This window comes from Coregonus lavaretus (genome assembly GCF_964263955.1).
Source record: "Coregonus lavaretus genome assembly, chromosome: 39".
NCBI lineage: Eukaryota > Metazoa > Chordata > Actinopteri > Salmoniformes > Salmonidae > Coregonus > Coregonus lavaretus.
This window is the reverse complement of record NC_140026.1, coordinates 2,573,914-2,601,527: the sequence shown is the minus strand read 5'-3', so window position 1 is coordinate 2,601,527 and position 27,614 is coordinate 2,573,914. Positions and strand designations below refer to the sequence as shown.

The following is a 27,614-nucleotide window of genomic DNA, read 5'->3' as shown; positions in this document are numbered from 1 at the left end:
CAATTCAAAATATGCTCAAACTATATTTTGTTATTGTGTGAAATCAGACAATGAATTGACCTTAAAACAATAATACTGTCTTTACATATTGAGAAAAAGGAGAGAACATCCTAATAAATATTATGATTTGTAGAAATCATAACGCATAGATCATATAATGATTCACAGTCACAAAAGTGCAGTATTTGAGAAAAGCTACCTTTAAGTGATAGAAAAACATTAATTACAACATAAATTACATTTTTGAATTTCAGGTGTACTATCCTCTTCATTACATAATAATAATAATATATGTATTTTATAAAGCGCTTTCATTTAAGAACTTCACAAAAACAAAAGGATCTGGCAGATTCTTGGGCGACTGGATTCAACAGCTTCAGATGATAAGGCATTGAGGCAGTACGTATAGGCAGTAGCTTGAGTGGGGGTGCATAGATTGTACAACCAGGGAGAAATTTCAGTCAGGGCAGGTGCTCTTCTTCAGGCACTTTGTCGACTACCATGTTCAGCTCCTTTCTATAGGTAGGCTGGAGTTTTTCAGATCCCGAAATTGTAGTACCGACCTGGTTGATGCTTCGACGCCTGTAAAAACACCAAAAAATACCAACAAACCTTGGTATAGACATTTGATGTACATACCCACTGGTCAAACAGTCAAACACTGGTTGAATCAACATTGTTTCCACGTCATTTCAACCAAAACAATCTATGTGAGGAGATTGAAGCAACGTGGAAAAGTGATTGGATTTGAAAAAAATCTGTAATGTAAAGGCATTTCATATTTTTTTCACCAACCTTAGACCTAAATCCAATGTCATATTGATTTTTTGGGGTTGATTTCACATTGAATTCACATTAGTTGACAACTCAACCAAACGTAAATCAAAACTAGACGTTGAGCTGTTTGATGTCTGTGCACAGGAGGAAGTTGTTTCTAAAGTAAAGCTGCTTACTTGTTGAACCTGATTGATAACCAGGTGGCGAATCGCATCTCTGCATGTCTGGCAGACATATCAGTGTGGATGACGGATCACCACCTCAAGCTGAACCTCTGCAAGACGGAGCTGCTCTTCCTCCCGGGGAAGGACTGCCCGCTCCATGATCTCGCCATCACGGTTGACAACTCCGTTGTGTCCTCCTCCCAGAGTGCAAAGAACCTTGGCGTGACCCCCAGTCAAAACTATTCGCTGCTCTGGCACCCCAATGGTGGAACAAGCTCCCTCACGACGCCAGGACAGCGGAGTCACTCACCACCTCCCGGAGACACTTGAAACCCCACCTCTTTAAGGAATACCTGGGATAGGATAAAAGTAATCCTTCTACCCTCCCCCTACCCCACCCCCCAAAAAAGTGATATATTGTAAAGTGGTTGTCCCACTGGCTATCATAAAGTGAATGCACCAATTTGTAAGTCGCTCTGGATAAGAGCGTCTGCTAAATGACGAAAATGTAAATGTAAATGCATGTGAAGGACTCTATGACAAACATAAAACAAGGCAGTCAGTGATATCTTCTATAGGTTGTAACACGTCTTCATTTCAGTTAGAACTTAAATTAAGGGAGCGTTTATTTATACACAAGACACTGTGAAATTTGATAGAAATGAAAATGTGTTGTAATTTTTAACTCCCACTCACCTCTGAAAATAAAGGTTAAGACATCCGAACAGAAATCCTAAGAGCAACTTTATGATCCCGGGGACGCGGGTCTCCCCCTCCACCACCACATCAGGCTTGGGCTGTTCATCTGAGGACATAGGAGAGAACAAAAGAGTGTGGTAACAAGGTAAGAACACAAATAATGCCTCACTTTGTTCACAAATTCAACCGCAAGCTTCACCAGCATCTACAATAATTCCTCCCTGTCTTACTGCATAGCTGGCTGGCCTAAGAATTCCCTGCCCAAAGGTTCATGAATACACCAGTTTTTCCTGGTCAGGTCATGTGTTACAGAAATAAATCCTGGCCTTAGAAATGACTGTACCTTGGCATGTCTCCCTCACAACCCTAGAGGCGTTAGTGAGCCATTGCTGGCAATGCAGATGAAGGTGACATTTCTGTTGGGGCTGTAAGACGACCAGACAACAGATATGTTGGCATTGGGACTCCCCCTCCAGAAGGAGCCGTCAAACAAAGCCTCTGGCTCCCAAGAAAAGCTGGTGTCCTTCACTGTAGAGGAGCACTGAAGAGCCATCACACAGTGGCCGTCCTTCAAAATGCTGAAGACCTTACAAACACTAGGCTCAACGGGACGCTCTGGACATTTGAACAGAAACAAAGGAAGGTCTTGTGAATAGATAACACATTTTACAAAAACAAAACGTGCAATGAAATTTGAATAATGTAGAGATAAAAATTAGCAACACTTTGAAATGATTTGAAAGAACAGTTTTGCCTATAATAAATAGGCTATCAAACTAGTGAAATGTACAAAATGTGAAATTCCCAAACTTTTACTTCTGGGTGGGGAGGGTCACTTATGTCCAATGATTGCATTTTGTCTCACTTGCGCCCCTAGAGGCAAATCTAGCATAAATCCTACAGAGTGCACATTTAAAACAGGGCACGATTGTGATTGAGACCCTTACCTGTCACAGTGAGCCGTTTCTTATTGATCTGCTGTTCTCCCTGACCGTTTGTGAGGAGAACAGAGTAAAGCATTTCATCCCTCTCTTAACATCTCTGATCTCCAAGTCATCAGACTCAGATACATACAGGAATTGAACTACTTTATTTATTTTCTACCTCAGAGTCTGATTGTGTTGTGCTGTTCTCTCTCCAGTCGTAGCTCCTGGATCCTCTACATCAGTCCTAGTAGGAGTGGTTGTGGGTCTGGTTGTTGCTGGTGTTCTACTGGTCATTCTCCTGGTCCTGCTGTGGAGATATCAAAACAGCAAAAGGTGAGACATTTACTATTTCTCATTTAATTCAAAACATTCAATTACATGTTTAGGAGAGAAATGTCTAAATATAATATAAATATTTGAAGAAAGTTCAGTACATAACACAATGTTTCTAGTTCAAAAGAATATTCTGGTGACGACACCTGTCTCACAATGTCACGATCGTTGAAAGGAGTGGACCAATGCGCAGCGTGGAATGCGAACATACTTTATTATAAATTCACCACACTAACAAAAACAACAAAACGATACGTGAAGTCCTTGGTAACAGACACAAACCAACACGGAACAAGATCCCACAATACACTGTGCCAAACAGGCTGCCTAAGTATGGTACCCAATCAGAGACAACAAGCAACAGCTGATTCTCGTTGCCTCTGATTGAGAACCACCCCGGCCAACATAGATACACATAAACTAGATCCTACACACAGAACACAAACACATAGAATCTACACACCCTGGCTCAACATATAAGAGTCCCAGAGCCAGGGCGTGACAGTACCCCCCCCCAAAGGCGCGGACTGCGACCGCGCCAAACATAAACCGAACAGGGGAGGGCCGGGTGGGCATTCCTCCTCGGAGGCAGATCCGTCTCCGGGTGTGACCACCACCCTCTAATAACCCCCCCGTAGTGCCCCTGGTCTGGTCCCGCTGGCTGGAGCTGGACTTGACATCGGTGGAGCGGATTGCTTAGGCTCCGGTGTGGAGCAGCTGACCGGTACCTGACAAGGCACCGGTGAAACGGGCACGGGCTGTGCCGGACTGACGACGCGCACCACAGGCTTGGTGCGGGGAGCAGGAATGGGCCGGACCGGGCTGACGACGCGCACCCCTGGCTTGGTGCGGGGAGCAGGAACGGGCCGGACCGGGCTGACGATGCGCACCACAGGCTTGGTGCGGGGAGCAGGAATGGGCCGGACCGGGCTGACGACGCGCACCCCTGGCTTGGTGCGGGGAGCAGGAACGGGCCGGATCGGGCTGACGATGCGCACCACAGGCTTGGTGCGGGGAGCAGAAACGGGCCGGACCGGGCTGACGACGCGCACCCCTGCCTTGGTGCGGGGAGCAGGAACGGGCCGGACCGGGCTGACGATGCGCACCACAGGCTTGGTGCGGGGAGCAGGAACGGGCCGGACCGGGCTGACGATGCGCACCACAGGCTTGGTGCGGAGAGCAGGAATGGGCCGGGCCGGGCTGGCGACGCGCACCATTGGCTTGGTGTGAGGGGCAGGAACAGGCCGGACCGGGCTGGCGACGCGCACCATTGGCTTGGTGCGAGGGGCAGGAACCGGCCGGGCCGGGCTGGTGACGCGCACCATAGGCTTGGTGCGAGGGGCAGGAACAGGCCGGACCGGGCTGGCGACGAGCACCATAGGCTTGGTGCGAGGGACCGGAACAGGCCGGACCGGGCTGGCGACGCGCATCACAGGCTTGGTGCGAGGGACAGGAACAGGCCGGACCGCACTGGGAACACACACCAATGGCCTTACACGGGGATCAGGAACGGGCCGGACCGGACTGGCAACACACCTCAGTACCTCTCGCCGTGCCTCTACACTTTCCTTCCCTCTTACACACCAATGGCTCCCGTAACCCGGTGGCCTTCTCTCCTCATCCACTAACTCACCCTTTATCTGCCTCCAGCAGCCCCGTCGCCCATGCCATGTGACCCCCCCCTAAAAATTTCTTGGGGGTGCCTCTCGTCTGTCCGACGACGACACTGTTGGCGCCGTACCTCCTCTCTCGCCAGGGCTTTAACCCTTGCCCATGGTCCTCTGCCCTCGAACATGTCCTCCTAGGACCACCATTGGCCCACCTGGGCCATCGCCAACTTCTCCAGCTCCCTACCCGGCGTTTGCTCCGACACACGCTGCTTGGTCCAGTTTTGGTGGGATCTTCTGTCACGATCGTTGAAAGGAGTGGACCAATGCGCAGCGTGGAATGCGAACATACTTTATTATAAATTCACCACACTAACAAAAACAACAAAACGATACGTGAAGTCCTTGGTAACAGACACAAACCAACACGGAACAAGATCCCACAATACACTGTGCCAAACAGGCTGCCTAAGTATGGTACCCAATCAGAGACAACAAGCAACAGCTGATTCTCGTTGCCTCTGATTGAGAACCACCCCGGCCAACATAGATACACATAAACTAGATCCTACACACAGAACACAAACACATAGAATCTACACACCCTGGCTCAACATATAAGAGTCCCAGAGCCAGGGCTTGACACACAACTATATTGATACGTACAGTATAACATCTTCTCTGTGCTTCCTATGCTGAGTATCTCTCTCCCTGTAGGCCCCCTCAGCCCCAGAGCACCAACCAGGACCCCCACCAGGACCAAGGATCTACCCAGGGCCAGGCTCCTGATACTGGGTATACACATCAGCAGCATGGTCAGTCTCTCAGCCCAGACCTCTACCACTCTCCTCTCTCTGTAACCTCATACACTGGCTCATCAACATCCACTTTGTTTACAACATGTTATCATACTATATGTTCATAGGCAAGCTGAGGAATAACTAAGATTTCTCTCTCTTTTTCGACCAACAGGTGATGCTAACATCTACGATACGATCAATCCCTCAGACAACAATGATAATGGTAGTGTAATGTAATGTTTTCAGTATGAATGTGTAGTAGCCTGCTTCTCTTCAATTAATATGACATGTAGAGTTTGACTAAGTGGAGGTGTTTGTGTATTATGTCTCAGATGCTGCTGGTGCTTCTGCTGCTGGACCACGTCATGTGACTTACGTTCAGATTCAACTGAACAAGTTGGACAAGAAAAAGAAAGGTGACTCTCAACTGTGACATATATTGAGAAAGAAATGTAGCAGTGGATCTAAGATGAGTTACAATGTGTACATATATATAAATATATTTACAAGTTCTCTGCTCCTCTTCCTCCTCCTCAGTAAAGAGAGATTATCCAAATAAAATCCTGTCTACTCTGAGGTGAAGACAGGGGAAGCCACAGGTAAGACCCATTCTACAGGTTGGCAGTCATTAAAACCTTAATTCGTAATTTCTGAGTTTGTGATGAAGAGGTAGAATATGCATTAAGCTAATTCCTTCATTTGTTGACTGGAAATGTCCATTGTCAGTAGCAGCTGGACCTGTTGATGTGACCTATGCTGAGGTTGACCTCCAAAAGAAGGTCAAAGCCAATAAGAAGAGAGGTAAGACTAGACATCCCTCCCTCCATATTCCCCCTATCAGAACCTCACTCCTCTTTGACCCCATATTGAATAGCTGTATATTATTCTGGATATTATTCTGGATATTATTCTGTATATAAGTATCGTATTATGCTGATGTTCGTCCTCCTACAGAAAAAGCAACCCCACCAGCGGCAGATTGTCTTTTCTCAAGTGAAGCCACACACAGCCCCAGGTAATACTAATAGCCATATGCTATTGACACTAATACAGGTGAAGGATCTTAATTTCACCAGTTTCTCAAAGAAAGAAAATAATCCTGCAGCAAAAGGAAATTTGAATTATTGTATGTATTATAATTAATGGACATTTTTGCAGGGCTTGATACATTTGTAGTTAGGGAAAATCAAGTCTGAAATTCTAGTGGAAATTACAAACTTTAGAAGCCTTTTTTAGATCTTGAATACACTACGAGTTTGCATTTCCTGCTGTACAGGACATTTCCTGCAACAGCAGAGTGATCAAATTAAGATGCTGCACCTGTATTATACTTATGAAAATAATGCTCTGATATTTATTTTTCCTTTATTTAACTAGGCAAGTCAGTTAAGAACAAATTCTTATTTACAATGACGGCCTACACCGGTCAAACCCAGACGACGCTGGGCCAATTGTGCGCCGCCCTATGGGACTCCCAATCACAGCCGGTTGTGATACAGCCTGGAATCAAACCAGGGGGTCTGTAGTGACGCCTCAAGCACTGAGATGCAGTGCCTTAGACCGCTGCGCCACTCGGGAGCCCAAAGTATATCAAAGTATACTCTATCTGTTTAAATTATACCAATAAAAAACGTTGTGTGGTGATAAATTACAGGTCCTTGAGGAAGATGGAGGGATACATAACTTTGTGTGGTGATATGTTACAGGTCCTTGAGGGAGATGGAGGGATAAATAACTTTGTGTGGTGATATGTTGCAGGTTCTTGAGGGAGATGGGAGGATAAATAACTTTGTGTGGTGATATGTTACAGGTCCTTGAGGGAGATGGAGGGACACACCATCAGAGGAGGAGCAGGAGAAACCTGTGGACATGGATTATGCACACACACACACACACAGAGCCATGCACAAACATACATGCACACACATACATGCAAACAAAAACACACACACACACATGCATGCACTTACAAACACACACACAAAAACACACAAGCACACACACAATAATTAATTGTACATGAAGGATTTTTCTCTTGTTTTTTTAATAAAACAAATATATTTTATTGAATCATGGTTTAATTGTGTATTATTGTAACAGCTTTTTAAACAATGATTTGTGGTAATGATGATGGATCGTATCTGCAGCTACAGCAATTGTATTGTGTATTGAATTGTATTGTATTGTTTGTTGGTTAGTTATTTTGTTCTTACATTTTAGTGGGTGGATTATAACCCAGTGAACTACTCTGTCTCTACACAAAGGCTGTGTTTAGACAGACAGACCAATTTTGATATTTTTTCCACTAATTGGTCTTTTGACCAATCACAAGAAGCGAAGAGAAGGATGGGCAAACTGCAGCATCACCAGTTGGATCCATTGTGGGCAGTGTTATTGGGGTGTTCTTCGTTGGTGTGTTAGTTGTTGTAGGATGGATCATATCTGGCAAAACACCTCCATCCACTAAAGAAGAACAGCTACTGCAGATATCCTCTCTTTCAATTATTTATCTATGTTTTCACAGGATAAAAAAAGTGATAATTTACATTGTGATTTCTCATCTCCTAACAGGTTGTTGTTCTAGAAGCTGACAGCCTAGTGAATGTTCCAGCAGGTGAGAGGCCAGAACCACAGCCCTCTTCCATCTCTGAAGGTGACATCAATCCACAACACTGCAGGGAGACCAGGGGCAGCAGTACCAGCAGTAGCAGGAGGAGAAGAGGTCCATCCAGGAGACAAAGAGTACACTTCACCAGAAGAGAGGACAGAACCACAGAGCCCTTCTGAGGTAGAGCCTACATCAGTCTTCTACAGTACAGAAACCAGCTGCAGCACAGCGCCACCCAGTGGACAACGACTGGAATAATTTCAACAAACCAGACACAGTGTACTGGACAAAAGGAGATACATTACCCCTCCATCCCTCTCCATAGCCAGGTTTCCATTAATTTGTCCATTGATCTTTTGTTAACATTTAGCAAGTTTGCATAGAAAATAGATGTGACAATAGAGGAGGTCCATAAAGATGGTGGCCTCCATGCACTTACCACACATTCTTTGTTTGGCTAAGTTTGGCGTATTTTACATTGCTCTCCGTTAATATTTCTTTGTATGTTCATTAGCACAATATACATGACATTAATTTTATCTTCAAGACGCCGGCCATTTGAAAAAGTAGATTGTGCTTCATTGGCACATTGAACCATGTCGTGCGCCGCAATTTAAAAACTCAGTGGATAATGCTAAAAAAATGATGTCATATCTGAATTCTGCCAAATTTATGCATGTGCGCCATTACCTGCTATGGTGCATTTCCATTGAACTGACTTGAGAAGTCATTGATTGAATTGGACTTTCAGTTTACTTCCTGAATTGGACCCAATTAATCAATCAATCAACTATTCCATCAACCAACCAACCAGTCAGTCATCTGAGTATATCATTATTTTTCTAATATATACTGTATATCTAATTATTAATAAGATGAGGCATATAAGAAAATCTCAATTTCAGTAACTTCTGTCACATCCAGCTGGTTGTATGGATAACTACAGAAGTAAGACAGTCAATTATAGCTATAACATTTTTTGGGGGGGAATAATGTCAACAAACCAGACACAGTGTACTGCACAATAGGAGATACATTACCCTCCATCCCTCTCAGAGACCCCCTACTAAACTACCATCCATCCCTCTCAGAGACCCCTACTAAACTACCCTCCATCCCTCTCAGAGACCCCTACTAAACTACCCTCCATCCCTCTCAGAGACCCCCTACTAAACTACCCTCCATCCCTATCAGAGACCTCCTACTAAACTACCCTCCATCCCTCTCAGAGACCCCTACTAAACTACCCTCCATCCCTCTCAGAGACCTCTACTAAACTACCCTCCATCCCTCTCAGAGACCTCCTACTAAACTACCCTCCATCCCTCTCAGAGACCCCCTACTAAACTACCCTCCATCCCTCTCAGAGACCCCTACTTAACTACCCTCCATCCCTATCAGAGACCTCCTACTAAACTACCCTCCATCCCTCTCAGAGACCACGTTGTTAGATTGACTAAGACTTGATATAGACTCAGATACCGAACCGCAAATACAGAAAATTGTGAACATAAAACATTTAGATCATGAAATGTTTATTTATTTATTCATTCATGTCTAATTCCATCTATTAGACCTACACATACAAATTAGTCTATAAAAACAGATTAATTAATGCATCCCATTGTTAGAATCCATCTCCAACAAACGAGTTACATTTTCCTGGAAAGAAGGTTGAGATAACAGGCTAAACCATACAGGCTAAACCATGCATCCTAAACCATCCAGGCTAAACCAGTAAATAACATCTTTACAATAATAATTTCTCTAATACTACTGTTTATTTAATTATTTACTAAAATGCACTAACTGTAAGTCACTCTGGATAAGAGCGTCTGTTAAATGACTAAAATGTAAAATGTTACATGAGAACGCATATTTACAAATATGAATAGAAAAGTTCAATTCAATTTAGTAGGATCTGTCACATACAGCTGGCTATGTGGAGGAACTAATCAAAAGGTAACAATGGTGCTCTCCCAGAAGCTTGGCTGGTGTGTAAAACCCACGAATTCAGACAAACAAAAAGCTCTGAAGCTAGTACTCTGCATTAACCCAAATGATACATTATGGGTCGGTTTCCTGGACATAGATTAAACCTAGTTCTAGACTAAAAACACTCTAAATGGGGAATCTCCATTGAATATGCTTCATAGTCCAGGACTAGGTTTAATCTGTGTCTAGGCAACTGGTCCTACATACTACCCAAAAATGAGGTGTCTTGTGATGGTTACTCATTCAATACACTACATTTTGCAATACTATGGAGAGGCTGCCTGACTTTCACAGACTGAACGACTCTCACAGATTCTCTTAGATGGTTCGGCACATGGAAAGTCAAACCAACAATTGTTATCTCTGTAACAGTGTTGACCAATTCGGACACAGTTTTCTATTTCACCTTTAGGCCCACGGTTATTTGGTTCGTTGGAGTCCCAGTACCTAGAAAAGGGAGAAGGGAAACCATTACTCCATACAGTATGTCCCAGCAGAAGGAAAACATATATATTTAGAAAATAAAGACAAATGGCATGGACTAAATGATTAGCACCCTGGAGCTAGTACTTGGTAGCAGAGCTGTTGGCCAAGATAACTCCTGACAAATGTTTCCTGTAGCCCTCAATGAACTTTCTGAACCTTTCTACTGGCAATTTGGCCCAATTATCAGCCGCAAACTGCTCTAATTCTTCAATGTTTGAGGGGGGCCTTCCACCAACTGCTGTTTCAGATCTCGCCATAGATTATGTATGTGATTCAGATCTGGAATCTTCACTGGCCACAAACAAAAAAACAAATTTGATCATTACAGATCAGCACTGTGTTTACCGATGATCAAATGAAGCATTCAATTGAAAGAACACCATCCCTACAATCAAACATGGGGAGGTTTGATAATGATAATGCTGTGGGGTTGCTTTGCTGCCTGGGGGCCTTGAACGTGTGCAAGACGTCATGAAAATCAGCAGATTGGAGTCCAGTGTTAAACCCAGTGTCCAAAAACTGTGTCTCCATTGAAGGTTGTGGGTCCTCCAACAGGACAACAACCCCAAACACACATCAAAAGCACCCAGGAACGGTTGAACAAGAATCACTGGACTGTTCTGGAGTGGGCAGTGATGAGTCCATATCTGAATCACAGCCCAAATCAATGGTGAGATCTGAAAACAGCAGTTGGTGGAGGGCACCCCTCTAACATTGAAGAATTAGAGCAGATTGCTGCTAAAGACTGGACCAAATTTACAGTAAAAAGTTGCTTAAGTTTACAAAAATGTAATTGGTTCTACAATGTTGAAAAGCCAATAGAAATGTGTGGATATCAAAAGTTATTTTCTATTTCAACTTATTTGAGAAGAAATAGGGAATTATTTAATAAAAGTGCCAGAGTGCAAATATATTTGGCCACAACAGAACTATGTATACAATGTTTTGTTTTTGAGTGTACAGCTGAGTTGTCATTGTGTGTGTGTGTGTTTGTGTGAGCATAAGTGCTTATCTGTGTGTGTAGATGTGTGCAAATGTATGCCTTAAAAACATCCTTACTTGATGTTCTCATTAAGAGTTGTATTGTCCATCCAGACCCACACTTTCTCTTGCTTCTCATCTGTCAGTCCTATCCAGGGGCTGTGTTCATAAGGATCAATTCCCAGTGTCACCACTCTCTGTTTTATAAACTCCTATGGAGGAAACCACACGTTAATCAACCAATGGACCAATGGTTCTCTTCCTGATGAAAGCCTTGATTGCTGAACATTTATTTTTTTATACTATTCTAAATAAAGTATATTTTTAACTTGAAGAGCGAGAGCCCCGTCTGCTTTCCTCTAAGGTCAACCAATGGAGACAGACATGCAAAGCACAGAGAGACACTAAAAGAAGGCTGTATCCTAACTTGAAGTCTGCACTTTATGTGAGAGTCATTAGCAATTAATTACTGCACCTCCAACCTTACCTGCTCCTGACTACTCTCTATGATGACCAGGTGTCCTCCATCGCGGATGCAGGCGTACAGACTCTGTTCCCAGGTCAGTTTGTCTTTAGAGAAGTAGTAACATGATCCATTGTAGAATTCCCAGCCAGGAGAACATGGCTTCCTATCAGCATTACATTCCTTCTGATTCCCTAGAAGAGAGAAGAGATAACGTCATTGAAATTTGATGACATTCAGTTCTATGTCCTGTGATGTTCTTGTTAAATGTGTGTGTCCCTTTAAGAGAGCACAAGAGTTGTGGGCTAAGGGAGAGATAACCTGAAAGAGAAAGGACATAACTGGAATGAGAAACAATGACATGCTGCGTTTACACAGTCAGCCCAATTCTGATCTTTTGCCCAATAATTGGGCAAACCAACCTCCTATGGTCAAAATACCAATTAGTGGGAAAAAAGATCAGAATTGGACTGACTGGGTAACAAGTTGAAGAACAGCTCCACCACATATCCTATATTTGAACTACTGGCCATAGGACATCCACGCTCATTCTGTCATAGCTTAGAGTATATGGTTGTGACTAGATGGAGTACAGCTACGGATGAGATTCACCATTGAGCACTGCGAGAGTTTGGACTTGCGTTTGGAAGCCAGATGATGAGTCGGAGTCGGATATCACTTAGATTTTCTCAAAGTAAAAATGAATAGTTTCACTGGCGATTGTTTATTTTTGATGAAATATCAATGAACTGTTGCTTGTATGCGTAGACACTGCTTCACAATGCTAGCTAAATCAATATTGAGGTAAACAAACAGTGTATAATGCATTTAATCATATACATCCTATCCTATCATGTAATCGTGCTTGCCACATTCCGGTGGAGGTAGGAAATCAACTATAACGTTTCAAATAAATTGCCAGTGCAGAGATACAATATAACCAAGCCAATTTGTCCTGCTAAATGCCAATGCATCCTAAATGTGCTCTTTTCAAATTGAAACTCTGTACATATTGACCACCAGCTATCTGCACATTGCTGCCCTACCTCTAGCTAGCATATAGCTATCTATCGCCATAGCAACAAAAAGTTATATCCTACTCTGAGTCGTTATCTGGCTTCAAAACGTATGTCCAAACTCTCGCAGTAGTTAAATGGTAAATCCATAGGTATAAGAATTATTATATTCCATGAATCCATTCTTATTTGTATGGTAATCTCATTTGTAGCTGTAATCCATCTAGTCACAACCACAGTACATAGGGAGGATTTAACTGACCTTGGATGGTTGGCAGGAGATCTTTGACCCTAGTCAGGTTGGCCTTACAGTCTTGAAGCCCTGAGGATAACAACTCTTTCTGGACTAAGAACAGAAGAGATTTACAACAAATTAGAATATAGTGTAGTTCTGTTGAATTAAGGCCATAATACAAAAGGTATGTAGTTGGCAAACAAAACATTTGAAGTATAAAATTACTTTCCAATGCACTTCACCACACTCATATGACTAAATTTCCATTAGGGCCAGGACTTTTCCCTGGTCAAGAAAAACCCATGTCCTTCCTCATATACAGTGCAATGATAGCATATACAATATTGAAACATGTTTTGGGGAAGCAATACTACTGCAGTGTAAATATAATCCTAATCTTGATAACATGGAACTTTGTATTGAAATGAGAAGTTTTAGTTAAATTGGGTTCAACTTCCCCTTTACATTAGTATGTCAAATCAAATCAAGTGTTATTAGTCACATGCGCCGAATACAACTGGTGTAGACTTTACCGTGAAATTCTTGCTTATGAGCCCTTCCCTAAAATGCAGAGTTTAAAATAAAAACAAAATAGTAACACAAGAGGAATAAAATAAAATACAAAAGAATGGAGCTATATACAGGGAGTACCAGTATCAGATCAATATGCTGAGGTATTTGAGGTAGATATGTACATGAAGGCAGGGTAAAGTGACTAGGCATCAGGATGGATCATAATAAGAGTAAAATAAAGAACAGAGTAGCAGCAGCAAATTATGAGTATAAAAGTGTGTGTGTGTAATGTGTATGTATGTGTGTTTTTGTTGTGTCGGTCTGCGTGTGTGTGTTATGTTTGTGTGTGTGTGTGTATGTAGTGTATGTGAATGTGGGTCAGTCGTGGGTGAACAGGGAGTACAGGAGGGGACTAAGCACACACCCCTGAGGGGCCCCCTTGTTGAGGGTCAGCGTGGTGGAGGTGTTGTTGCCTACCCTCACCACCTGGGGCCGGCCTGTCAGGAAGTCCAGGATCCAGTTGCAGAGGGAGGTGTTCAGTCCCAGGGTCCTTAGCTTGGTAATGATATTGGAGGGGACTATGGTGTTGAACGCTGAGCTGTAGTCTATGTACAGCATTCTCACATAGTTATTTCACATCTTGTCCAGGTGGGAGAGGGCAGTGTGAAGTGCAATTGAGATTGCTTCATCTGTGGATTTGTAGTGTATGTGAATTGGTGTGGGTCTAGGCTGTCTGGGATGATGGTGTTAATGTGTGTCATGACCAGCCTTTAAAAGCACTTCAATAATTACAGATATGTTATGACAATATTCTGATATGAATAGGAGAACAGCAGCTAGTCAGTCCCATGTCAGTAGAGTCCTGCTCTAGACTACCTACCTGTTATGTTGTGGCTCTCATTCTGCAGTCTCTTATAGTTGTCTTGCAGTTCATGCAGTTTGCCTGTTATGAAAGAGCAAATAATACGGATGAATAACATTCATTTATTTACATATCTAACAATAAAGTAAGAAAGTAAACCTTGTCCAAGCTAGAATGACTTATTATCTAACCGTAGTCATATTAAAATTAAATCATATTTTATTTATCTATTACAGTGAAACAGCAGTATTTTAATCTTAGCCAGTCCCCCATTGACAAATTCATCTTAATTTGTATTTATTTTTTACCCAGTTTTCTCCCCAATTTCGTCATATCCAATTGGTAGTTACAGTTTTGTCCCATCGCTGCAACTCCCGTACGGACTTGGGAGAGGCGAAGGTCGAGAGCCGTGCTTCCTCCGAAACATAACCCCGCCAAGCCGCACTGCTTCTTGACACAATGCATGCTTAACCCGGAAGCCAGCCACACCAATGTGTCGGAGGAAACACCGTACACCTGGCGACTGTGTCAGCGTGCATGCGCCGGGCCCGCCACAGGAGTCGCTGGAGCGCGATGGGACAAGGACGATCCGGCCGGTCAAACCCTCCCATAACCCGGACGAAGCTGGGCCAATTGTACGTCGCCTCATGGGGCTCCCGGTTGCGGCCAGCTGAGACACAGCCCGTTATCGAACCAGGATCTTAATGATTTATATGAAGGATTCTCTCCAAATGTAGATAAGAAGTTTATAATGGTAAAGAGCTCTTGATCATTGATATTCTCACCTGTTAGATTCTCTTTCATCTGGTTAAAGTATGTCCCATTCTAGTCTCTCTCTCTCACGATCATCCACTATCTCAACATTCTATAAGAAATGTCCCATACTAGTTCCTCTCTTACAATCCACTATCCAAACATTCTTTCCTTTGAGCTGTACTAGGTCAGAGTCCCTTGACTGGAAGGTCCAACCTGCAAACCATTTCATTAACTGTTAGGGTAACTAACCAATCTAATATTCTAATTCAGCATATCTGAAGAAAAGCTAACTTATTGTCAAGAGAAATGAGGAAACCCTTTTGGCCATGAACCAAATGTTACAGGTTGATGCTGTCTTTCTGTGTGTATGTCTGTCTGGAAGTTGGTTCACAGTATGAAATCCAACAGACATGTCCAGAGTGTGACGAATAACAACTACTTTACATGGAACTGTCATCTTCTCATGCCCTTTACATTGCACTAATACTGTACATATCCTTCAAAACAGGATTCTATATGGAGAACCATTGTTGAGGCCCTATGGAAAATATGTCTGAAAGTAATTAATCATCACTACTCTGTCCTCTCTCAGAGTGGAGACCAGAAGAGGAAGAAGTCCCTTAACATCACACATGCTCACTCATTAAAATCCCATAAACACTCACACACTCAACCACACACACACACGTAGTACACAAACACAACTGTTATGGAATACACAGGATGTTATGCAAACAACATGCACACACACACACACGTCCCAGGAGAATGCTGAGTAAGGGGTGTTGAGGTGCAGTAAAAAACGAATATTCAGTTCCTATTTACCTCTGGGCTCCATTTGAATATGTGGTAAAGTAGAACTTCATTTGAATATGTTGTAAACTAGAACTTCATTTGAATATGTTGTAAACTAGAACTTCATTTGAATATGTTGTAAACTATCAACCCTGTCATTGAACTGTATTACTGATGCCATCTCTAACGGCATAGCCAAGACAGTTGACTTGTCATGCTCATTCAAACATGGCCTGTAGAATTTACAGTAGGTAGGATTCTAGCTATCTGTATGTCACGCCCTGACTCTGAGGACTCTCATTTGTTGAGTCAGGGTGTGTATTTTCTGTGTCGTGTTGAGTGTCTATGTTGAGATCTAGAATGTGTAGATCTATGTTGGCCGGTGTGGTTCCCAATCAGAGGCAGCTGTAGCTCGTTGTCTCTGATTGGGGACAATTCTTAGGCAGCCTTTTGACACCTGTTAGTTGTGGGATCTTGTTCCGTGTAAGGTATGTTGTTTATATGCTACCTTGGACTCGTTTGTTGTTTTGTCGTGTGTTTAGCCGTTGTGGTAAACAAGACCGAGCTTTTGCTGGTAAAGCCGTAGTGATAAGAAGATCCGCCGACACTGTACTCTGTTTTCAAAGGTTTATTATAACAAAGGTTCCAGCATCAGAATTTGACAGATTCTGCAGATATCTGTGAGACAGCACAGCCAATCAGTATTTTGCTGCTCTCTTTATTCTATTGTTCAAGACATGGTTTTATATAATTTATGACGTATTATGGTGTGATCCTAAAAACCAATCCCTGGTCTTTTCTACCTTACTCCTCATATCATATTTCCATAAGTAATGATTTCCAGATGTTTCCAGCACTGTAGAATAGAGTTACCTCATTTTGCCACATCAGCAAAATCTTAGGGCCACGTTTCCTACTTTATCTAGACTGTTTAAGATACTACACCGTAAATAAATATGAATGCATATCACGCTGCACATTGGTCCTTCTCGTTCGTAAACGATCGTGACAGAAGATCCCACAAATCCTGGATCAAGCAGCGTGACGAGGAGAGAGGATGGACTTGGGAGGAGATGAGCGAGAGTCTGGCAAGAGGGATGGAGGCCATGATCACGGGGGAGAGACAATCCCAAACATTTTTTAGGGGGGGGCACACGCCGTGGACGACGAGGCAGCGGGAGGCTGCGATAGAGCGGTTCCGCGGTTTAGCAGAGGAGGCCACCAGATTAGGGTGGTCATTGGTTCAGAGGGAGCAGAAGGAAAGTGTAGAGGCACGGCGAGAGGAGCTGGTTAGGCAGCAGAAGGAGCGGGGGTTAATGAAGGAACCCAGTCCCGCTCCTCGCACCAATCAAGTGGTGCGTGTCGCCAGCCTGGTCCGGCCTGTTCCTGTCCCTCGCACCAAGCCAGTGGTGCGCGTCGCCAGCCCGGTCCGGCCTGTTCCTGTCCCTCGCACCAAGCCAGTGGTGCGTGTCGCTAGCCCGGTCCGGCCCGTTCCTGCTCCCCGCACCAAGCCAGTGGTGCGCGTCGTCAGCCCAGTCCGGCCCGTTCCTGCTCTCCGCACCAAGCCAGTGGTGCGCGTCGTCAGCCCAGTCCGGCCCGTTCCTGCTCCCCGCACCAAGCCAGGGGTGCGCGTCATCAGCCAGGTCCGGCCCGTTCCTGTTCCCCGCACCAAGCCAGTGGTGCGTGTGTCCAGTCCGGCACGGCCCGTGCCTGCTCCACTCCGGAGCCAGAGTAATCCGCTCCACCGGGGTCCAGTCCAGCTCCGGTCAGCGGCTCCACTCCGGAGCCAGAGCAGTCCGCTCCACCGGTGCCTGATCCAGCTTCGGTCAGCGGCTCCACTACGGAGCCAGAGCAGTGCGATCCACCGTCGTCGGGTCCAGCTCCAATCAGCGGTTCCAGTCCAGACCCAGACGTCAGCCCCTCTCCAGGTTCGGGATCTCCCACACCAGGGTCCAGACAGGGCTTGGTACGTCGTGGGAGGAAGGAGAGGGGAAGCAGCGCGCTGAGGTCCAGCCCAGACCAGGGGCGCAACAGGGAGGTGGAGAGTAAGTGGTGGTCACACCCGGAGCCGGATCCGCCTCCGAGGCGGAATGCCCACCCGGCCCCTACCCTGTTATGTTTAGGTGGCGCGGTCGGAGTCCGCACCTTTGGGGGGGGGAGTACTGTCACGCCCTGACTCTGAGGACTCTCATTTGTTGAGTCAGGGTGTGTATTTTCTGTGTCGTGTTGAGTGTCTATGTTGAGATCTAGAATGTGTAGATCTATGTTGGCCAGTGTGGTTCCCAATCAGAGGCAGCTGTAGCTCGTTGTCTCTGATTGGGGACCATACTTAGGCAGCCTTTTGACACCTGTTAGTTGTGGGATCTTGTTCCGTGTAAGGTATGTTGTTTGTATGCTACCTTGGACTCATTTGTTGTTTTGTCGTGTGTTTAGCCGTAAATAAATATGAATGCATATCACGCTGCACATTGGTCCTTCTCGTTCGTAAACGATCGTGACACTGTAATTATATAGAGATATAACATTATCTGTCAGTTAAGTATCATTCATGATAGATGGTTAAAGAGAGACAGCAGATAATACATTATTTATATATTCCTAATATATAACATCATATATCATCAAATAATGTTTTATAATAATCATTTCATAATTTGACTCTTTTTGTGGGCTCTCTTGGAGGTCGATACTGACAGCTGAGGAAGAAACTGTTGTTTTCTGTGAATCTATTTGAATAACCGGTGACAGTTACATTATTCTCATATCTACATATTGTCTATGGAGCCTGTTGTCCAAGGCAGGTAAATGATGTGGTGAGGTGTGTTCAGATTAGGTATTCATCGTTTGATCCCTTTTCATAGTTTTTAAAATGACCAAATATGAACCAATGTGTCTTAAACTCAATTACTACTACTACTACTACTACTACTACTACTACTACTACTACTACATTTACATTTTAGTCATTTAGCAGACACTCTTATCCAGAGCTACTACTACCACTACTACTTTTATTATTACTACTGCTACTACCACTACTAATGCTACTACATTTACATTACATGAACTACTGTTAATATACTACTACAACCACCACTACTACAATTATTTTATTATTACTACTACTACTACTAATGCTACTACTGTTAATATAATACTACCACGACCACCACCACCACTACTACTACTACTACCGCTAATAATAATACTACTACAACTACCACTACTACCACCACCACCACTATTTTTATTACTACTACTGCTACTACCACTACTAATGCTACTACTGTTAATATACTACTACCACCACCACCACCACTACTAATTGTATTATTATTACTACTACTACTACTACTACTACTACTACTATTACTACTACTACTACTGCTACTACTACTACCACTACTAATGCTACTACTGTTAATATAATACTACCACCACCACTAATGCTACTACTGTTAATATAATACTACCACCACCACCACCACTACTACTACTACTCCTGTTAATATACTACTACTACCACCACTGCTACTACTTTTAATATTACTACTACTACTGCTACTACTACTACCACTACTAATGCTACTACTGTTAATATACCACTACCACTACTACTTTTATTATTACTACTACTGCTACTACTGTTAATATACTACTACCACCACCACTACTTCTACTATTATTATTACTACTGCTACTACTATCACTGCTAATGCTACTACTTTTAATATACTACTACTACTACCACCACTGCTACTACTGTATCACCATGTCCTACAATACATTTTACAAATAGCACAATAGCCCACTGTGTTATTCTAGCATGACTTGTACATATTGTGAATAATGGAACTGCTGAGACATCTAGAGGAATGTATTGGATGTACACTACAATTTGCACAGACAGTGTCATATGAAAGTTATGTGGACAACTGAGAATGTTATCCATTCAGTAAGATGGTTCTGGATCTCAACATGTCTTCTCCATGCAACACATTAGAGTTTTTTCATCTGACAACAATATCATGACATTGGTGCACTGACTCACATCTCTTTTTGTTGTCATCAACAGTGGTAGTAACAGAGATGGAAGATGAATCGAGACATCTGACTTGCTCCTTTTTTGTGGTTCTTATACAGTCAGTCAATGAATTAAGCAGACCAGACCCAGCTGCTATCGCATTGGTGTCTATGGGAGAGTCACTCCATAAAACTGCAATATGTAACTTTTTGGGCGACCCGACCACATTCACATAGAAATTTGAGTTATAGATATGTCATTGTAAATAAGATTGTGTTCTTAACTGACCTGCCTAGTTAAATAAATGTTAAATAAACAAACAAAAACAAATTCTAATTGAAAGCATGTCTAAGAAGCGGTAGATCTGTTCTATTGGACGCTCTTTCTATCCTTCCCATTCTTAAGTTTCTTTTTTACGTCTTTTACTTTCAGTTTCGTACACCAGCTTCAAACAGCTGAAAATACAATATTTCTGGTTATTGAAAAGAGATTTCACAGCGGTTTAGATGGTACAATGATTTTTTACACTTGCTTGTTTTGTCACATAAACTGAAATTAGGCGAACTTTTAGATTTTTAGCAACCAATGCATTTACATCCTACACTCAGTAAGGGATATCTATCTATCTATCTATCTATCTATCTATCTATCTATCTATCTATCTATCTATCTATCTATCTATCTATCTATCTATCTATCTATCTATCTATCTATCTATCTATCTATCTATCTATCTATCTATCTATCTATCTATCTATCTATCTATCTATCTATCTATCTATCTGTACAAAAATGAAACAACCATCTGCACATTCTGATATCCAACTACAAGCTCTGATCTCATCTCAGATCTCTATTCTTATTCCATCCTCCTTTTATCCAATAAAGAGGAAGGAACCAGTGTGAGGCCATGTAGCTAATTATAAGAGGTTGATCAGAAAATAAACACGCAAGCAACTGTTACTCTTTTTTCTCACAGTCTTTGTACATTTCTGTAGAATATTTATCTCTCCATTTCTCTGTGTGACGGTAAAGAGGCGTGAACTAATCGGTCTGTCATTTTATAGGAAGTAGAGGGGTTTGTCAGAAGAACTGTAGTTCAGAGATCGTTGGCAGGACAGAATGGAACACACCTTGCTCTGTGTGCTACTCTGTAAGTACTGAGTTAGTGTGTTTGTGTATCAACACTAATTACCTGATTTACTAATGCTTTGATGGAACAAAGGAATAAGACAATCATGTAAATTAAGACAGTTTCAATGCTTTTGATTGTGTGTTTTATCCCTAATTGATAAAACAGGGCACATGCTTATTAGTAAATGGCACTAAAGTGGGATTGCAGGACATGGTACGTCAGTGGCCATTTAAAGCTGCAGTCCGTAATTGAAACTACCACAAAATGGGCACCCTGCCACGTTGTGGTATACGGCTGAGGAACGGGTCTAGGGGAATTCATTCATGTATATTGTTTGTTTATACTGACATTTTAAACAAGCATTGTCATAAAATAACAGTCGATTTTGTGTTATGATGGGATATGACAGTTGTACTAACCTTAAGGAAAAACAACATGAAATTCACATGATCACGTGTTTCACAGCTAAAAGTTAAACTGTTCAAGAAGTAATGGCTATTATTAATTTAAAAGCGCAAAAATCTATAAATCACAAATGCAATATTTTTTGGATGTGTCGTAGCATAAATGTGTTATTATGGTAAATGGCTGAGAGTTCCTTCGTTACAGTTATAGTAAACTGTGCTAAGAGATTGAGTGTTGTTTTGATGTTTTTGGTCTCTGTACTCTCTCTCGATTGATTCACCGGTGTGTCAATCTAAGTTACATAACAAAAAAATCCCCATCAAAATCTGTCAATTTAAGCTAGAGATATCTGTGTCATACTTCCGTATCTGCGGTGAAAGGTGGCAGAGCTAGAGCGGTGTTTGTCAGACCATGAGACATCCTGAAAATTGGTATTCTCACATAAACATCGGTAGTGTATGACCACTATGGAAAGGGGAGACTCTCATGAACATGATGGTGTTTTCCGTTTTGGTCTTCGACCCCCACAAGTGCCTTGAGACTCGTCTGAAGTCGGTACCGTCAATGTGCCAACTTCTGTGTGGTAGCGTACGAACCGTTTGGGCTAAAAACTAATGGGACCCCACTGTGGAAAGGGGAGATTCTCACGAACACGGTGGTGTTCTCCGTTTTGCTCTACGACCTCAACAATTGTCACGGGACTGGGCACTGGGCTTTAGTAGTAAAGGCCAAAATCAATATTTTTGGGATGTGTCGTAGTATAAAGTTTTGATTATTGTAAATGGCTGAGAGTTCTTTCGCTACAGTTATAGTAAACTGTGCCAAGAGATTAATGAGTGTTGTTTTGGTGTTTTTGGTCTCTGTACTCTCTCTGTGTGCAGAACATGGGAAGTCGGTGGACATTTACTAAAGCTTCAGTCCGTAATTCAAACTATCACAAAATGGCCACCCTGCCACTTGTTGTGGTATAATGCTGAGGCATGGTGCAAGGGAAATTCATTCATCTATGATGTTTACAATAATTGTAATAAAATAGCCTTATATTTTGGGTTCTCTTTCAATTATTTATTTCGGTATCTCTAAATGGGAATTGATAGGAACACCTACTCTCAGAAAAACCTCAAGGGTCTGTTGGAGACAGACAGGTGGAGTGGCGAGTGAGGTGAGCCACTCAACTTAATAAAAGGAGCCAATCTCCCTCCCTCTGAGTGTTCTCACTTTTCCTCACGAAGAGTATTACTCTCAAGCTCTTCTCAGTTCGACTGGATCCCTGTTTCCTGCAACCCCCTAGAGTCGATTGACTCACCGGTGTGTCAATCTAAGTTACATAACAAAAATATCCTGATCAAAATCTGTCAATTTAAGCTAGATGTATCCGGGGTTTTTTGCATTGGATGCGTCTCAGTCCATTGCATCCGCCAGTGTCACACTTCCGCATCTGCGGTGAAAGGTGGCAGAGCTAGAGCAGTGTTTGTCAGACCATGAGACATCCCAAAAATGGGTCTTCTAACATAAACATCTGTAGCGTATGATCACTATGGAAAGGGGAGATTCTCACGAACATGATGGTGTCCTCCATTTTGCTCTTCGACCCCCACAAGTGCCTTGAGACTCGTCTGAAGTCGGTACCGTCAATGTGCCAACTTCTGTGTGGTAGCGTACGAACCGTTTGGGCTAAAAACGTATGGGACCCCACTGTGGAAAGGGGAGATTCTCACAAACACGGTGGTGTTCTCCATTTTGCGCTACGACCTCAACAATTGTCACGGAACTGGGCACTGGGCTTTAGTAGTAAAGGCCAAAATCAATATTTCATCCCAAAAAAAGTTGTTGACATTTAAATTAAAAATAAAATCGCTAAATGATAAGTGGTATGAGCATCTTAAAACTATTCCATATGTAATTTTAGCACTTAATCCTAATTGCTCTTGTAAGTCGCTCTGGATAAGAGTGTCTGCTAAATGACTAAAATGTTAATGTGTTAATGATATAGAAGCGTGCGTCAATCAACTCTTAAGAATTGACTAGACTGACCATCTCAGCCTCACAGCTCTTTCTTTCGCGTGGAGCACACTATCTGAAGGCTAATTCTGCCCCCACATGGTTTCCTTCAGCCAGCACTGAGCTAGCCGAGCAAGCTACCACCTTCACTACGAGGTAGCTGCTACCTAGCTAGCTAACGCCCCAGACAAGCTAACCACACCAGCATTACTACCTGCAAGACAGTAATACTGTTAGCTTCCTTCTCTCGTCTAGTTTAACCTACGCTTATTTGTGTGTATTTCTATATTGACTGGCTAGCCTCACGGCTCTGCGGTTGTGGGAGAATACCTACCGGAAATCGAACTGCCCCCATGCGGTTCCCTTCAGCTAGCACTATGCCAGCTACAGCCACCGGATGTTGGTGGCACCTTAATTGGGGGAGAATGGGCTCGTGGTAATGACTTGACCTGAATCAGTGGAATGGTATCAAATACATCAAACACATGGTTTCCAGGTGTTTCATTCCATTCCATTTATTATGAGCTGTCCTCCTCTCAGCAGCTTCCACTGGCTACAGTAATACCTAAGCTGCTTACCAGTTTACACGTTACTATGCTCACTAGCTAGCTTATGGTGGAAATCAAGCTAACCACACTAGCATTCCTACCTGCACATACAGTTGCATTAGCATGGCTAGATAAATCGGAAACGAGTTCCCTACCTGCCCAGACGGTATTATTGCTAGCTCCCTTCTCTCGTTTAGTACAACTTACATTCACTTGTTTGTGATGACTAGGCTGACCGGTTTAGCCTCACGCATTACGGTCGTATGAGATTTTGAGTCCGAATTTGAACACTGCACCCATGCTGTACCCTTCAGCTAACACTGTGCTAGCCATAGCTTATCCTTACTCTCACGAGGTGGCTGATAGCTAGCTAACGCTTACACTAGCCTCCCGGCTATAGCGTTCATAAACACTGCTTACTTCAGCTAGCCATTAGCCACAAGGCATCTAATGAGCTAGCTCATGCCTGTCAAGGCTAATTCACAGCAATGCTGAGAAGCCAGCTACTACTGACCATCTTGCTCCTCTCATTTAGTACACCTAATGTTTACTCGTTTTCATTGGCTAAACTGACCAGATACACCTAATAGTGCTATGGACAAAAGAGACTCTCAAGACTGAAGAAAACAATGCTATTCATATGGTTGTCTTTGGCTAACGTGGTACTATCTAGCTAGGCTATTAGCCAACTAGGTGAACACTAGCAAGCTCACGGCTAAGCGTCGACTTGTACACGCAAAACCCGGCAAAGCAATGTGTTTCCCCCAGAGTTATTATTGGCCACTGTATGGTTTTGCAAGGTTTTACTGATTACCGGCCTTTACTGAGATTAAGCCAGGTTTTACTGATTACCGGCCTGTGCTGAGATTCAGCCACACTCCAAGTCCTCACGACTAATGCCAGATAGCTAACCACCGTCTGGGTATAACTATCTTAGCTCTTGTATTTAGTTCACCTTGCATTGAGTTGCTTTGTGCCTACTAACTGAACCAGCCCCACTTTGTGGTGATTCGGTCCACGTCAGTTATATAGCTAAAAGTGTCTCTGTTTGATGGCACCTCTTTGACGCCAATACCTCTAGTGAGCATGAGTCACCAGACTTGTGGACAGCACTAACTCACAACGGAGAATAGATGTGCGTGCGCATTTGCTCACTAAATGCTGTCCACTATTATGAGGGCATACAAGCTTCAGTTCGATATGAAATACATTTTCTACTGGATTCTGGATTCTATTTTCAATAGCCAATGGCAACAACCAAAGTCTTGGCAATGCAGCAGAAGTGTGACATTCGCAAGAACAAAGGTGAACCCTTCAACTGCTGCCTGCCCCACAGACCCAGGCCCCATGGCAGCCTTTTTGTTCTTTGTTCCTACATCTCGCCACAGCCTCACAGCTCGGAGGTAGCAAGAAGCTGGCCTTGGGGACTGAGGTCCCGGCGATGCAGAGGTCTGCTAATACTCAGGCTGAACCAGGCCAAACCTGTAGGGAAGCTGTCCTACGCTGCAGCCGCATCAAGGACCAGCCCCTCTAACTCTCCTAAGGGCGGTAAGAAGGGTCGGCCAACCTAGGGCACAGCCCTTGCGGCTGATGAGGATAAAGTGCAGAGCCTACGGCTGTGTGGAGGGCTGCGTTAGTCGACATCCATGTCATCGGTGCCCGGGGAGCAGTTGTTTTGGGGGTTATCTGCCTTGCTCAAGGGTGGAACGGCAGATTTTTCCACCTTGCCGGCACAGGGATTCAAACAACCAACCTTTCAGTTACTGTCAAAACGCTCTAACCGCTAGGCTACCTGCCGCCCCTCATTTTTCTCATCAGAGGACACTGCTACTCTATACAACAAGGCAGGGGAAACCTAACCATATTGGCTTCCTTGTTCTACAGTTTAACAGGTTTCCAGCGATCACTGTGAAAACCCCTCAGCCCTTTTAAGGATTCTGGGAGATTTTTTTGGCAAAGGCGATTTGACTCTGTTACGGATAACACTCTCCAGCTAGAGATCAGTCAGTATAGTAATTCTTTACTTTACTTTCTGGGTCTTAGGGAAGAAGTGTGGTGGGGGTTTACTTCGCCCTCACTAGACATCAGAGCCCCACACAGCTATCTGTTACTCCCAAGTCCACAAAGCTTCAGCTTTTCCTAGTCCATTTTTTACTGTGATTGGTTCATGGAGCCGGGCCACTGCCTGCTTTGCTTCCCCATCTTACAGGAGCGAGCGGCTGAGGAGATCTCTCTGCACTTGACTACCCTCCTCCATGGAGCAGGGCCAAGACCAGTTATGTAGCTGTCCTACTGCAATTGTTTCCTTCTTCCTCCGGCTATGTTGCCTGACGTCTTAAGTCATGGTACTGGCTGCTCTGTCCCCATAGAGGCCGCTTCCCGCATATATCCAGACTGACTTGCTGCAACCTGGTAGAAGTGACAACCCCATGTGGGTCCTGGGAGACCCCATCCCGAATGCGACAAAATATTTTGCTGTGCGACAAGGAGATTTATTTTGGAAGCACTGTGCGACTAGGAAAACATCTCCCAGATAATAACTTTTGTAATGATAAGGCTTCCCTAGGGTGCGCTAGAGAAACAAGCGAGTGCAGATTTGTCAGCATCATGGTTGCACCATTACTGCAATGAAAACGGCTAGCTTCTTGCCCAACCAGGTCAAAAGATCTGACCCATATTACAGGCCCGACATTTTTATCTTCCAATAGCGGATCACCGGAACCATATTTTATACTCATATATCATGTCATGAGCCGTTCTAAAACTACTCTCCCGTCATTAACCATTTGTTTACACTTTGTTCAGTCACCTGACGTTTTAAAGAGACAGTGTACAATTTTTTATGCAATGCATCTCAATAGGAAAATAGTGACTTTGTAGAAACCTAATATTCCACAAATTACTGTAATTTCAATGACAGGTATTCATATACACATTTTAGCTTTTATAATAAACTAATGTCTTTACAGTGTTACATATTAGTTTCTAGGGCACAACATATGCTTCAAAAGTAGCTAGAATTCATGTAGGCACAATATACGCTGTATCTCAATCAATATAACAAATATTATTTTCTGGTGCTCCTAAATTTTATGTGGTGCTCCTAACATTACATTTTGGAGCAACAGTATTACCAATGACAAATGTTATTTTAGAGCCCTGCGATAGGTCCTGGCCGCTATCGTCATGCAGGGTTTATACCCTAGCGAACAAAGCAATTGTCTATCCTCACCCGGATGCTTTAGCCCTCGGGGTATAGCCAGGGAGAGAGGGAACAGAAAAGAGAACAGAAAGAAGGGAAAGAGACAGGCCCTTGGATGGAGAGAAATGTCACAGTTGTTAAGGTCCTTTAGTGAAAGACAATGCAACAGTTTATTCTTAACTGTTGTGCTGTCTCTGAGGGGGGCACGTTGCTTACACCCAGTCTTTAAGCCTTTACGTACACACACACAGTCACAGACACACGCGTTCAAGCATGTGTGTGT

The 27,614-nt window shown here is 43.3% G+C and overlaps 1 protein-coding gene across 1 annotated transcript in view; it reads right to left on the bottom strand.

The window, feature by feature from the left end:
- Window positions 1–461: 461 nt before the first annotated feature.
- Window positions 462–27,614, bottom strand: part of LOC311112645 (CD48 antigen-like) — a gene marked incomplete at its 3' end in the record, with an annotated part of 116,198 nt that continues 89,045 nt past the window's right edge. Inside the window, exon 6 of the mRNA XM_084155789.1 lies at window positions 462–582. Within this exon, the coding sequence (XP_084011915.1) occupies window positions 462–582 (121 nt within the window). The remainder of the gene's footprint in view (window positions 583–27,614) is intronic.